Genomic DNA, 13,843 nt, shown 5'->3' on the forward strand with positions numbered 1-13,843 from the left:
AAATAGTAGGGTATGGAAATGGATTTGTAAAGAAGTGCCTCAGAAGGGTGTAAAGCATAAATACACAATTAACACAGTGTTGAGGTGGTAGTTGGGTGAGATGGATTTAAATCAATGTATTGTCTGTTTTTGATATAAAAGTATAATAGCCATCTGTCCTGACTTTATATAACACTGGAAATCTGTTTTTTGGTTGGTTATTGTGGAAATCAATATGTAAGTGAAGATAATGACATTCATTTTGAAATCTGTTTTTGTATCAAACCAGAGGATGATAGATGTTAGCCATTTCTCACGTCACCAGGGAAAACATTTTTCTGAGAAATGTATCTATTTTTCTGGGAAATGAACAAAATATATTTAAAGATCATCAAATAAACTAAAAACTTGGAAGGAAATTAGAAAATTTGGAACCTGGGACATATATTGTGGTATTTTTATCCGGAGAAAAGGCAGTGTTTCACTGTTTTTTATCAGCAAACCTGCCACGTATGCAGACGCTTGTAGAAGTAACTTGAAAAACTCAAAGTATGCTGATTGTCCGTTCTGGAATTTTTTGGAGGGTTGAGGGATTCTGTTAGGACAATATTCATTTGACCCATTAGCTTAATTTAAAATATGCTTTCTAAAAATATAAATGAATAACTTTGTTTTAGTTGTGTTTTGGTATCTGTAGTTTTTATATTAGTGATTGTAAAGTCGTGGAAAGAGTGACCTTGATTATAAGATGGGCAATTGTTCTTTGCTTCTACTAGCTGACACAGCCAGTGTAAGCAGCTTGAGTCTTTCTACTGGATACACAAAGCGCATCGCCTTTCTTTTTGATTCAACCCTCACTGCTTTTTTAATGATGGGGAATCTCTCACCGGTATGTCGCATCAAGTTCTTCTCTCACCTTCTAATCTTCAAGCTTAAACTTAAAAAGCAAAAAGTGTTTTTTCCAAGATGTTTCATTCCCCAGTCATTTAAAAAGAAATATATAAAAGTGTTGTTATTAGAGCAAGCTCCCTGTATCTGACTTTCTTGATGAAATAGAGGATCTCCTAAATGGGCATTTTACTTGTTTGCAGAATTTGAAAAGTCACGCAGTGACCATGTTTGAAGTCGGCAAACTGTCTGATGAATCTCTGGACAGCTTCCTTGTGGAACTGGAAAAGGTAAGTTGGGGAAAAGGTTAAAGGGGCATTAGAACAAGCTAGATTCCCTGGCCAATTCCAGAGCTCTTCTCCAAAGGACTTCTTGAGAAATATTCTCAGATTAGTCATATTTGTGAAATTGCCCATGAAAACTCTTACAGCAGTTGGTTACTAATCTAAAGCGAATTCATAAACTCTCTTTATTTGTGTTTGTGATCACATCTGTTACATCATATCTGAAATGAACTTAATTTTTGTTTGTTTTTTTAAGGTTCAGAGCACCGGTGAAGGAGAAGCACAAAGATATTTTGACCATGCACTTACTCTAAGAAACACTATATTGTTTTTAAGACACAATAAAGACCTTGTCGCTCAAACCGCACAGTTAGAGCAGCCAAGTTATGGTATGATAATGGCACTTCTCAAAAGTAACTCGTGAGGCTTCTTTTCGGAGGCATAAGAAATGGCATGGCTCGCTTGACATTTTCCAGACTGTGGCGAAGATGCAGTGTGAAATTATAGCTGTGCTGTCTGACGTAGAACTGTTGACATTTAGAACACAAACTCAGTCTTTCTGATATTGGTCTCTCTTTTCCGTTGCCTTACTGTTGATCATTGAAAACATTTTAATGTGTTCATTTCAGGAACTTTCCTATTCTAATGACAAAGAAATAATAATAATTTTGGTATTTAAGTGCCTTTTAAATGGCAAGAATCAAACTAAGCAGTGGAGTAGGTACAGTACAGCTAGATCAGGCATAGTCCCTGCCCCACTTGGGGCTCACAGTCTAAATAAGAGGGAGAACAGGTATTTATTGAGTTCCCATTTTACAGGTGGGGAAACTGAGAAGTGAAGTGACTTGCTCAAATTCACACAGCAGAGAAGATGTGGAGCTGGGATTAGAACCCAAGTCCTCTGACCTCCAAGCCTGTCCTCTTTCCACTAGGTCAAAGCTGCTTCTAAAACTGCAAGCCTAATAGGGGTACATATTAAGAGAAATATGCCATACTCAGCTGTGGGACAAGTCTTCTGTGGGGCCTCTGGGGATGGTAGGTCAGGTCTGTCACCTCCCTCAGAGGACGTGGCTTCCAACTCTGTTGTTTTCTCCCAAACACTCAGTACAGTGCTCTGCACGCAGTAAGTGCTCAATAAATACCATTGATTGAGAGGCAAGTATAGGTGAAGGATTCAGGTGAAAGACTGCCAGGTGTTTAAGCATGAAAAGAATGTGGATGGGTGATCCCTACCACATTCAATTGTATTAAAATTTCTGCTTTATGTTCTGAATTTGTAGATACTTGTAGTTAAAATGTCATTATGGTATCCCTTCCACTTTGGTCCTCCTCATATGAACTTTGCCTGTGGCTTGGAATTTGAACCACTTCAAATTAGCGGGAAGAACGGCCTGCAGTTTTACCTTGTCATTTCACTTTCCTATTGTGTTGTGTGTGCTTGAAAACGATTCAGGTTTTCCTCTGGATCTCTTACGTTGTGAAAGCCTGCTCGGTTTGGATCCTGCTACCTGCAGCAGAGTTCTAAACAAAAACTATTCCCTGCTTGTTTCCATGGCACCCCTCACCAATGAGATCCGGCCCATCAGCAGCTGTACTCCCCAGGTAAAGTCATTCCCTCTCTCACCTGGGTCTTCATTGTTCAAAATTTTGACATTAAAGGAGGCGGGAGGTTGGTCATCCATTCCCGTTTTCAGTACGAACTCATTCCTGAAGATAGCTGAAAAGAAACAAAGCACTCAATGAGCAATTGTTGTACGTAACAGCTCCACAACTACACAATTTACAAATATACAGGAAATAAGTGAGTTGTACTTAGCTTGGGGTGACACTTGGAATTTGGGGGTGTAATATCGTGGAGTTCCATTGCCAAGTGTCTGGTGGAAGCTTGTAAAAAGGGCCTATTGTAGAACAATTTGGAAATTAAATCTCATTCATTCATTCAATCGTATTTATTGAGCGCTTAGTGTGTGCAGAGCACTATACTAAGCGCTTGGGAAGTACAAGTTTGCAACATGGAGAGACAGTCCCTACCCAACAGCGTGAACAGGTTATCCAGCCAAGTCAAATTAGATGAAAAATGGGTGGTGGTTAAATCATTAGAAAATATTAGCAGGGCCCCTACACGCTGGATAATGTTCCTCACAGTCATATAAAATAAAAACTACATGTAAAATAAAAACTATACATTTGGAAGAGGTGGTCAGATGTGATAAGCCACGTTTCACACACTTTGCAAGGAAATGTCGGCAGGTATATTTTCAGCATAAACCTCAGAGGTTGAAAATGCCATTTTAAGAGTTTATATTGTAGGTATATGATAGCTTTAATCCCCAATTAAAAAAAAACTATAGAAATTGTGGTCCAGGGACCATGGCAGAGGTGGTGGTACATTTGATTGGTTTTAGCTAAAATAAACACCGAAACATGTTGTGTAAGTACACAGGTAAATTTTTTAGATATTTCAAGCTAATGTTCCAGCAACAGGGTCACAAAGGAGGAGATTCACAGGAGAGTTTCCTAATCTATTGTGAAAATCAGTCGGGTCAATAGTAATGCCATCTTTGAGCTGTTTTAGTTTGTGGTGTGGTTGAGGTAAATGACTTCAGAACCACGTGTTCCATGAAAATGTGGACCAGCCGCGGAGGGAAATATTCCACCTTCTTCTGCCCACCCCTGCTGGAAACCGGCTACTTGTCAGACTCATGCCATGGGCTGTTTCTTCCCCTTTTCAAGTTTACTTTCTCATTGACACCAGCGTTGTCTCCGTTGTTCATCGTAGCATATCGGACCAGCCATTCCAGAAGTCAGTTCTGTGTGGTTTAAATTGTACATTTACCACGTTACTGGTCAAGGCCCACCCTCTCTCTTACTGTCCAAAGGAACGAGGCTGAGGAAGCTCCCAGAAATATTTCAGGTACACTTTTGTGGCCAATGGCTCTTTCTTGCCTTATCACTCTCAGCTTAATCGCGTAAAACATTCTCTTAAAATTTGCCTTTTACATTTAGGAAGACAACCCATTTATTCACTGCCATTAATGTCTCTCCCCAGGGATTTGATCGCTTACTAATAACCTCTTGGGGTCATGATCCTGGAGTTGTTCCGACTTCGAATGTGCTCACAATGTTGAATGATGCCCTAACCCATTCTGCAGTTTTAATTCAGGTACAGTAACCTTGATTGATAAACCTACTTCAGACTTTAAGGTACCTACCCCAGTGCTTAGTATGGTACTCAATTCTCTAATAATAGAAAATGAAACACTAAAACACAAGAAGGGCTACAGCTCAGAATTAAACCTGTCTGCTCACCCTAAATTCCTCAAGGGAAGAACTGGTTTTGTTATGGCTTAAAATAGTACACTGCAATCATTTTTACCACAAAAAAATTCTTAAACTGAAGGTTCTTTGTCTTGAGTAACTGTCCACAGGAAATATAGTACACATTTTAAAGATTGTGTGTTTATTATATGACATCCCCAAATAATTGCTCCTTAAATTTCCATCTCATTTCATTTGGTGGTAGCTAAAGCCACTGAACCACTAGAGTTAGACACATCTTTACTAAGTGGACCGTATGAAAATCCAATTTAAATACTTTTATGGCATAGAAGGTTTTCATTTTAGTATTTCTTTTAGATCGTTTATATCTGATGTAGGATGACATTGTATGAATGGTTAGTTCATTTGTACTGGATTGTTTATCTTTGATTTTTTTCAGCAAGATATGTGTGTGTACATATAGAGATGCATATATCTATATCCATACATATATATACATATATATATATGTACATTTACCTATATTAAAGACCTTAATGATACTTTAATGTAGTTGTCTTCTAGCAGGTGGCATAGCCTTAGTCCAGCGCAAACTCTTTTCTATACCATTATATGCCTTTTGATATTTATTTCTTGATTCTCAGGGCCATGGGATGTATGGGATGGGTGAAACTCTGCATATACCATTCCCGTTTGATGAGATGGAACTACAAGGAGGTAATTAAATATCTTCTATTTTGAAATTGCTTCAATAGATTTCTTAATCCCATGCTAAGGTGAATATCCTGTAGCAAACCTACTACCAAAGATAATGGTTTTCAAGTCTTCCGGGATTATTATTTGGAAAATAGAAAATTGCAGTGTTCAGCTTGAATAGGATGGTTTATGGATTCTGGAGAATCTTTGCCCAGAAAGGAATTGAGGTCTATGATATAGGTGCTGAAGAGGGTTATAATTTCAATTTGGCTTCAGTCCTGTGCCATTGAATATGACTCTTTTCATTTTGTCTCTGTCATGTGCAATTTTGCATGATGTGCTAATTTAGGCTTTCTGTAAAGTTGACTGAAAAAACAAAAATATCCTACATGCATATACATATAAACAGTTCTAGAGTAAATGCTCCCTGCCTTAAATTCCCCTCTAAATGTGATATTCAGTTTATTTTTTATTTCTCATCCTAAATGTATTAATGTCCTTTTGGATTGTTTATTTGATTTAAACAATTTCATCATCCTTTAATTTTATTGTTTTGCTCACAGTCTTGAGGTGGGTTGGAAGAACTGTTTTCTTTTTATGTTCCATATTAGTTGGGCCTGAACTTTGAAGGAATAATTGGTCATTTTGCCACTGAGGAATCCCATTTTACCTGTGGCGTCTAAAACTTAATGTATTAAGGCAGTGTTGCCTAGTGGAAAGAGCAAAGCCCTGGGAGTCAAGAGGACCTGGGTTCTAATCCTGGATCCTCCACTTACCTGCTGGGTGGCCTTGGGCACATCCCTTCACCTCTCCGTGCCTCCCTTTCCTCATCTGCACAGTGGGGAGTTTCTATATATATGTAACTAAAAAGAAAGTCAGTGTCAGCATTAAGGAATTGAATATACTCATTCACAGGTGTTTGATGTGCTGTCATTTTTTTGTATTTTTGTTCTTAGACTTTGCTCGCCTGAATATGGGAGTTCATAAAGCACTACAAATGTTGAGAGACAGAGTGGATTTGCAGCATTTTTGTGGCTATGTCACTATGTTAAATTCTTCAAGTCGTCACGCAAGCAGAAAGCTCAGTGATGCTTCTGATGAAAAAGGTTAGCTAATAGTCCAGTTCCTTTGTGCTTCCATGGTGGGCTTTGAGTTGATACCCAGTATTACCTTTAAAAAACCAAGAAGGATGTCTTAGATTATGTGCCCCTGGGAGAACTGGGACCGAGTGTTCCCTGTGTAAATTCCTACCTGTGAATTCTCTCTCAGCGCTTAGTAGAGTGCTTTGCACACAGTAAATGTTTAATAATATTACTACTTCTAAGCAGAGCATTCTGTTGAATGCTCAAATGCTCAGCTATCTAATATTTGAAAATTCCTCTGGAGGACAGTGAAACAGTTTATCATTTTAGGATCCTGCCTCTGAGACTGAAAGGAGATAAATAGCCATGGTCTTTTAGATGTTGACTGACCTTTGGTATCATTTTTGTCCAAGTGGTGAATCTGGGGATAGAAACCACAATCACCAAATCCTAGCTCTTCACCATAATCACCAAATCGTAAATGACAGCACCGTTTCCCCAACCCATCCATGTAATAGAAGTGTACATTTTCTATTCCTCCCTGAAATGCAATCTGACTGTCCCTGGGGATATAGTAACACAGTCCCCAGAGTGGCCTAGTTTTGCTTTCTAACCTATCACATCCTTATCTCTTTGTGTTATTAACCTGCCCTTACTCTCTGTTCACATCAGAGGTCAGGGTAGTTAATTACTATCCAACAAGAATAAGGAGGGTTTTTTTTTATTACCATGGACATACATTCTCCCTCACCCCACTAGCTTGGGTTGGTGCAGAGCAGTTTCCATCAACCACCCAGAACACACATTAGCGGCTCCGAGCACACGTGCAACAAACCACAGTGCTATTACGACGGGAGAAAGCGCTCGAAGAAATCCTGGCATTAAAATACAGGAGCCCAGTGATGAAAAAGCTCTTTCAGAACGTTAAAATGGAGAATGCTTAAATTAGCTGCTTATTTGTTTTTTTATTTCCGTGAATCTTCCTGTTTGTATTCATTCCCTGACTCTTTCATGTAGTGTGTATTTGGCAATCTGTATCCTTTATCTCCTCCGCTAGATTTTAAACTCCTTGAGGGCAGCACCCACAACGGTTATTTCGACTGTATGTTCCACATGTAGTTAGTTCAGTGCGCTGCACCTAGTAGGAGCTTCATCAGTGTTGTTGTGGATAATGATACTTTTAAGTGTTCGGCAGTGAATGACAATAATGACTATTATTAAGAAGCAGCATGGCCTAGTGGAAAGAGCATGGACTTTAGGAGGCAGAGGAATTGGGTTCTAATCCTGACTCCGCCACTTACCTGATGAGTGACCTTGGGGCAGTCACTTAACATCTTTAGGCCACAGTTCCCTCCTCTGAAGAATGGGGATTCAATACCTGTCTTCCCTCCTACTTGGACTAGGAGTCCCAAGTGGGACCTGATTATCTTGTAGCTACCCCAGTGCTTAATACAGTGCTTGGCACCTAGTAAGCACTTAACAAATATTACTATTATTATTGTTAATTAAAGCTCTCTAGGGTGAAATCCATTCTGGAGTCATAATGGCATTCCATTAGCCTCTCTGACCCGTTTTCTTTCCTTAGGGGAGCCTGATTTGGCTTCGGGATCAGATGTACATGGGAGCACAGAATCATTTGAAATGGTCATTGAGGAGACAACTATTGATTCAGCAGCAAAGCAGAACTTTGAAGGTATAATTAGTCTTTTAACTGTTTCATGTTAAAACTCCATTTATATTTTCTCTGTTAGGGCCAATTATCTGGGATTAACTATAATGATTTATCTTCTTAAATTTTAAAAATACAGTTTAATGAATTCAGGACAATAATGGTTAATTATAGGGGCTACTGGCCTGGAAAACGAGGCATTCTAGATTAGATAGAACCCTAAAATACTCAAAATTAAGCTTAATCACAAATACTTTTCCCAAGTGACACCTTTTGTGTTTCGACCGTATACGCATCTTGTAACTCCTTGGAGTAAGAAGAGTAGATGAACATTTGATTATATTGTTGATTCCGTATCGGTGACTCATATTTATAGTCTTTAAAAAAAAAATCTCATTTCGTAGGTTTTACATCAGAATCAGAATGGGTTCCTTTGGAGCTGTGCTTTGGCATCCCACTGTTTAGTTCAGATTTAAATCAGAAAGTCTGTAAGAAGATTGCTACGCATGGACTCTGTAGGAAAGAAAGGTAAGTGCTTGATAACCGTGGTTCTCAACTTTGATTTCTTGTCTGCCCGAGTTCAGCCTTGCTTGTCAGAGCAGAAGTTGCCTGTTTCAGGTGAGTCAGTCAGTAATGATTCTTTGTGTTTATTGCATACCCACAGAGTGCTGAGTTTTTCCAAAAGACTGCACGAATCCGTTTAGCCAAGAGTAGATGATACCGCTGTTTGTTGGCAGCCTAGCCCAGAGTCTCCTGAGGATATTAATAGACTGGCCTGAAAGCAGAGAAGGCCTTGGGTATTGAGTCTTCTAGGGGTGTTGGTCAGTCACATTCTCACACATGGGTTGGGCCCAGAAGTAGTGCCCTCTGTGAAAGCGATAGCTACACACATTTCCATACACACTTAGAACTTATTAGTTTATTTAGTTGGAAAGAGGCCTGTGTGAAAAGAAGCTCCGTTATGTTTTCTTGCACCAGGGTTTGTTTGCAGAATTCGGTTTTTTAGCCAAATAAAAATCAATATAGTATGTTATACTAAGGCGATACTGGATGTAAGTTAATTGTGCTGTCGTTTTAAGCATCGGTCTTGTTTTCTAACACTTGGTTTCTTTTTCAGCCTTCAGAAACTCTTACATTCCAGTAGAAAACTGTCTCTACAGGTCCTGAATTTTGTTCATTCATTCCAGGTAAAACAAAAAAAAAAAAAAAAAAGAAAGAAACGTATTGACTCTTTTCAAAATATTGTGTTGATTCTTCACCTGATGGACAAAAGTTAAATGGGAAACAATCAAATTTCTGTCTAGTGCAGTCTCTGCTTTGTGTTGTAGTTTAAGCCCCTTCCTCGTCTCACCATAGCGGAAAGGAAAGTAGGAGAACCCTATTCCCTGAATTCTCCAACCCGGAAAGTCTTTCAGGGGTATCGGTCATACAGGGGTTTTTCTAGCCACACTCTCTCTCCCTTATCGATTCGGACCATCAGTATTTATTTATTTATTTATTTATTTATTTTACTTGTACATATCTATTCTATTTATTTTATTTTGTTAGTATGTTTGGTTTTGTTCTCTGTCTCCCCCTTTTAGACTGTGAGCCCACTGTTGGGGAGGGACCGTCTCTAGATGTTGCCAACTTGTTCTTCCCAAGCGCGTAGTACAGTGCTCTGCTCACAGTAAGCGCTCAATAAATGCGATTGATTGATTGATTGATTGATCAGTGGGGTCCTCCATAGAAGCGATAACTAAATACAGTCTCGTGCACACTTGGAGCTTATTTTCTATTTAGATAGAAGGAGGCCTATTTCACGTACCGGAAGGCTCTTGGTCTCTCCCTTCAGCTTTCTCCCCTCCCATTATCTGTCATCGTTCCAGTGTTACCTTTTAAGCCTAGGTGCTCTCCATTCCAAGTTGAGGGATGAAAAGGGGCAGAGATTTTTGCCAAGTAGGGCCTGAGAGGAACCCAATTTACAAAGGCTAATGGGACAGGTCCACCCCGTTTTGGATTTTGGGGCCCCAGTTGAGCGGACTCCCAAGTCCTGTCTGCAACCTGGGATGAACGAGGCCGGAAACCCAGCTCAGACGGCTGTCGGGAGTCCTCACCCCAGTGGGATTAGCCTTAAGAGTCTTCTCAGCACCCTTTCTTCACTCGGATACACTTAGCACCTGACGAGGGCCGAGGACCAGAAAGTTTCCCAATGGCTTCTACAATGTATACTACAGTTTCTATGTCCTGGCTTATGTTGTCGGGGATTTTAGCGGCGTTTCATTAGTGGTTATTGTTTAAGTAGGCTAGTGCATTGTTTGGAATTTAGAACTCAGTTTTATAGCAACTTTGAAGTAGCACTGACTTTTATAAGAGGGCTCTGCACATAGTAAGCGCTCAATAAATACGATTGATGATTAGAGGGAGAAGGAGACAAAGGGGGAAAATGAGTCATTTCTAATCTGGAGGGGGAAGACAAGTTGACCAGCAAAGACTTCCCTGGGGAAGTATCCTACCCCAAGGCCTCGGAAGTTCCAACTGAGCAACCGTCAATCGTGCTATTGCCGATTTATGAGTTGTGGGTGTTTGGGGAAGTATGGGTTCGTCTTGGTTCTCAGGGTTTGTGTTCTTAATCATCATTCAATCGTATTGAGCGCTTACTGTGTGCAGAGCACTGTTCTAAGTGCTTGGGAAGTACAAGTCTGGAATTGGCAAGGGCATGCTTGGTAACAAATGGCGAGCGTCCTGCATTCACCCCCACCACAGGGACTTTTTGGCAAAGTATTTGAAAGGCTGAGGGTGACCTTAACCATCAGTAACACCTTTCTCGGCTTCCCGTTTGCAGGAAAGCTCTTCCTCATTCGATTTGCACCCGGAGGCCAATTTCTCCAGTTTGCTCTCCCAGTCTACTTGTACCGAGATGGGCGCTCCACTTCCTGCAAAGAACCTCATCTTCAAACATGGCATTTTATCCGAGTGGAACGGACGGTCGCCTTCCGCCGTGCTGATTGCAAGTGCCCACTTGCAGTAATTTGGTTCTCTGTTGCTCACACTTACTGCCTTTCTTTCCTTTATTACAGTTCATTTGTAGTGCCAACCACTAAGAAGTGTACTTCTGCTGCAGCATAATGCCCACTAAAGTGGTGTTTCAGGTCTGAGGAAACATACTGTCTGGAGTCTTACTCATTACTGGATAGCCTGCTGCAACAGAGAGCTTTTTAGAAGTCAGCACTGTATTTTTACCTTGAGACAATCTGCATTTCTTTTATAAATCTTCAGACACCCTTTCTAGGCTTTATGATGATTGTGGAATTTATAAGCTCTCACTACAAGTGATTACAATAGTAGTTTTCTATGGTAGTTATTCGAACATAAAATTGGTTTAATTTTGTATTGTATTTACTGTACTTTTCAGGAAAATGAAGAGAGATGTGACTCCTTGTGAATAGACTCTGTGGGACTTAGGTAGGGAAATTAAAATCCAAGGTTGAGTGGAGGTGCAGTGGGCTTTAAGACTTGCTGCAGATGTATGTAAATGATGTATATTAGGTGGGCAATACTGATGGTATATATATCAGAATAGTTATATATTATTTAACCTTGATTTACAAGGACTTTGCCTGTGAGCATTGATTTACCGATCTCTCATGAGAAACTCTGAAACACATTCTGAATGTAAACAATCTGTAAGCTACGTTTTTTGTTTTTAATTTCCATTAAGACATTTCTGTAAAAAGCAGATTTCCCGCACCCAGACTTAAGTTTGGGGGCTATTGCTTCCCCATGCTTTCCCCCTGAACATAGTATCCTTTGTTTAGCCTCCCAAGTGAGTGGTGTGGAAATGAATTCTCAAACCAAGGATTGGGATTTCAGATTCGAATTAAGCATGCGGAACAGCAAAATCTTACCTCATCAGGACCCTATTTCCATGCAGAGGCAACTAGGGAAAGGGGCCATTGAGGAGTGAAATTATTTCCAAAAGATTTCAAAGTTTTTCTTGAGGCTTCAGTTCTTTTAGTACTACAGAAATGTTTAATGAGGTTAATTGGGACGATTGAACTGATCGCTTCTAGATTTATCAAGTTACCATCCTTCGGGAGAGTTTATGCAGTATTTTAGCTTAGTTTGACTCATTCTATAGAACAGACATTAACCAGCCTAACTGAACCAAACTAAGACGCTGGTGAAACAGCGTATGTGGACTCTATAAAGGAATTTAGAAAAATATGGGATGGAATACCCTAAGGATTTCTGCTGACCCTCTTTTGTTCTTTATAGAACTGTTATTTATGAGTATATTCTGGGAATCTGTGCATTTCCGAAAACTGTAAACATAACCGTGCTTTCCCGGCCGTGATTTCCCCAGACTGGAACACTTTGGACCAGGAACCTTAGGCCCAGGTAATGCTGGGAAGCGTTTATGGTAAATGTGGTAATGTTCCGTTTTCTGCTGCGTTCTGCACAAAGTGGGAACCAAGTGTTTGTTATAATGTCTGTCTAAAAGGAAATAGTAATGCATCCTGGTAGTAAAAAGAATTAAATTAGAACTGTGAATCCCATGTTTATTTTTCTCATAACCGTTGGTGTACATTCCTATTGTTCTCAATGTGTAAAGCCTTTACAGTTTCCCAACTAAAAGTCACAAGGACTTCCTGTGATCAGCGCTGCATTTTGATATTTTTCTCACCGGTTCAAGTTTAACTACAGTGGTTGAATTTATCTGTACATAGTACAGATGTGGACCTACCGCTTTGATATGTGCATTAATAAGGAGTGGAAAGGATGGAATTGAACCTCATCTGTCCTGATTTTGAAATATTAGGATAAAATGTGGCTGGGTATAGTCATGTTTACTTCAAATAGAAATGGCAGAAGGTAGGAGGTCTGCCAGATAAGGGTGGTAAGCAGAATTCAGAACACTTCTGTCCTCAAATCATGCTTTAGGAATTTAGCTTTTATTCCAGGACTATTGTGTCTCTTCTTACAAGTGTAACAAATATGTAATGTAGAAGTACCTCTCTTCTGAACAGCGAAACGTCGAAACGATGCAAAAATAAAGGCTTTGTGACCTGATTGACAGGGGACTTACCAAAGAGGGGCCAACCTAACTCTTCCTAATCTACTTGGCCTTGTTCTGTCTCTTCTCATTGTCTCAAGTCCAGTTTAAGCGGGGCAAGACTCCTTTGCCATCAGAGGAAAGGAATTGAATAAAAGTACCTGTTGTGAAAAATTGAGTGTAATCTCCCCCATAATAAGAGTCTCGATTGTGAAATTCAAATTTTGATACGTGATACACTCGATCATACACTTTCCTTAATTTCTTTGTTTATATATTTTTCAGATCACTTGTTCTTTGTTTTTCATGGGGACTAGTACAGCCAACGATCTCTGTAATTTTTAGCTGAAATTATTGGTGACATATAGGGCCAGTTTAAGAAGTTTTCATATTGGTTCCTGTTACCTAATGGTTTCTCTTCTCTTTGCCATTGTTCTTTTTTTTTTTTTCCCTGTTTAGTGTTTCAAACATGGTTTGTATTTAAAGGTTTTAAAGTACCGAAACTCTAACAGAACAGCTGATTGTCTTCTGGTATGATATTGTTAATAGTAAGCAATGAAATGTATAAAATCTTGTGATCACTTTGATTATTGGCACATGTAACATAAATGTTTACAAATAAACTGAGTCCCGATCAAGACGTTGTGCAAAATTGGTTTCACTGTTAAATGTTTGCTGAACTTAATTGTCAATTCGGCTAGGCTCAATAATAGCCTGGTTAACCATGGAGATAGAAATGGGATTCCATCTCTGTTTTGTGGTTTCAAATCATCAGAGAAGTTGTGGATATAGAGTCGCTTGGCCTGTGGCACTATTTGATGCTTTATATGTTCAACATTTTTTATAGTAGCGGTCTTGGCCGGATGGATTTTGATGCAGGTGACCCGTTGGTGTGAAGAAGCTTTACATCATTTAAAATCCCGGTTCAGAG

At 39.5% G+C, this 13,843-nt stretch overlaps 1 protein-coding gene across 1 annotated transcript in view; it reads left to right on the forward strand.

Annotated features, from left to right (window-relative positions):
• FAM91A1 (family with sequence similarity 91 member A1) overlaps positions 1–13,564 on the forward strand; it is a 33,627-nt gene extending 20,063 nt beyond the window's left edge. Inside the window, exons 13-24 of the mRNA XM_038759989.1 lie at positions 756–868; positions 1,071–1,157; positions 1,408–1,540; positions 2,605–2,753; positions 3,931–4,065; positions 4,201–4,314; positions 5,075–5,147; positions 6,083–6,232; positions 7,794–7,901; positions 8,282–8,405; positions 8,995–9,064; positions 10,702–13,564. Coding sequence (XP_038615917.1) covers positions 756–868; positions 1,071–1,157; positions 1,408–1,540; positions 2,605–2,753; positions 3,931–4,065; positions 4,201–4,314; positions 5,075–5,147; positions 6,083–6,232; positions 7,794–7,901; positions 8,282–8,405; positions 8,995–9,064; positions 10,702–10,887 — 1,442 coding nt within the window. The 3' untranslated portion in view covers positions 10,888–13,564. The remainder of the gene's footprint in view (positions 1–755; positions 869–1,070; positions 1,158–1,407; positions 1,541–2,604; positions 2,754–3,930; positions 4,066–4,200; positions 4,315–5,074; positions 5,148–6,082; positions 6,233–7,793; positions 7,902–8,281; positions 8,406–8,994; positions 9,065–10,701) is intronic.
• Positions 13,565–13,843: the final 279 nt, after the last annotated feature.

This window comes from Tachyglossus aculeatus, chromosome 18 (assembly GCF_015852505.1).
Source record: "Tachyglossus aculeatus isolate mTacAcu1 chromosome 18, mTacAcu1.pri, whole genome shotgun sequence".
NCBI classification, from domain to species: Eukaryota; Metazoa; Chordata; class Mammalia; order Monotremata; family Tachyglossidae; genus Tachyglossus; species Tachyglossus aculeatus.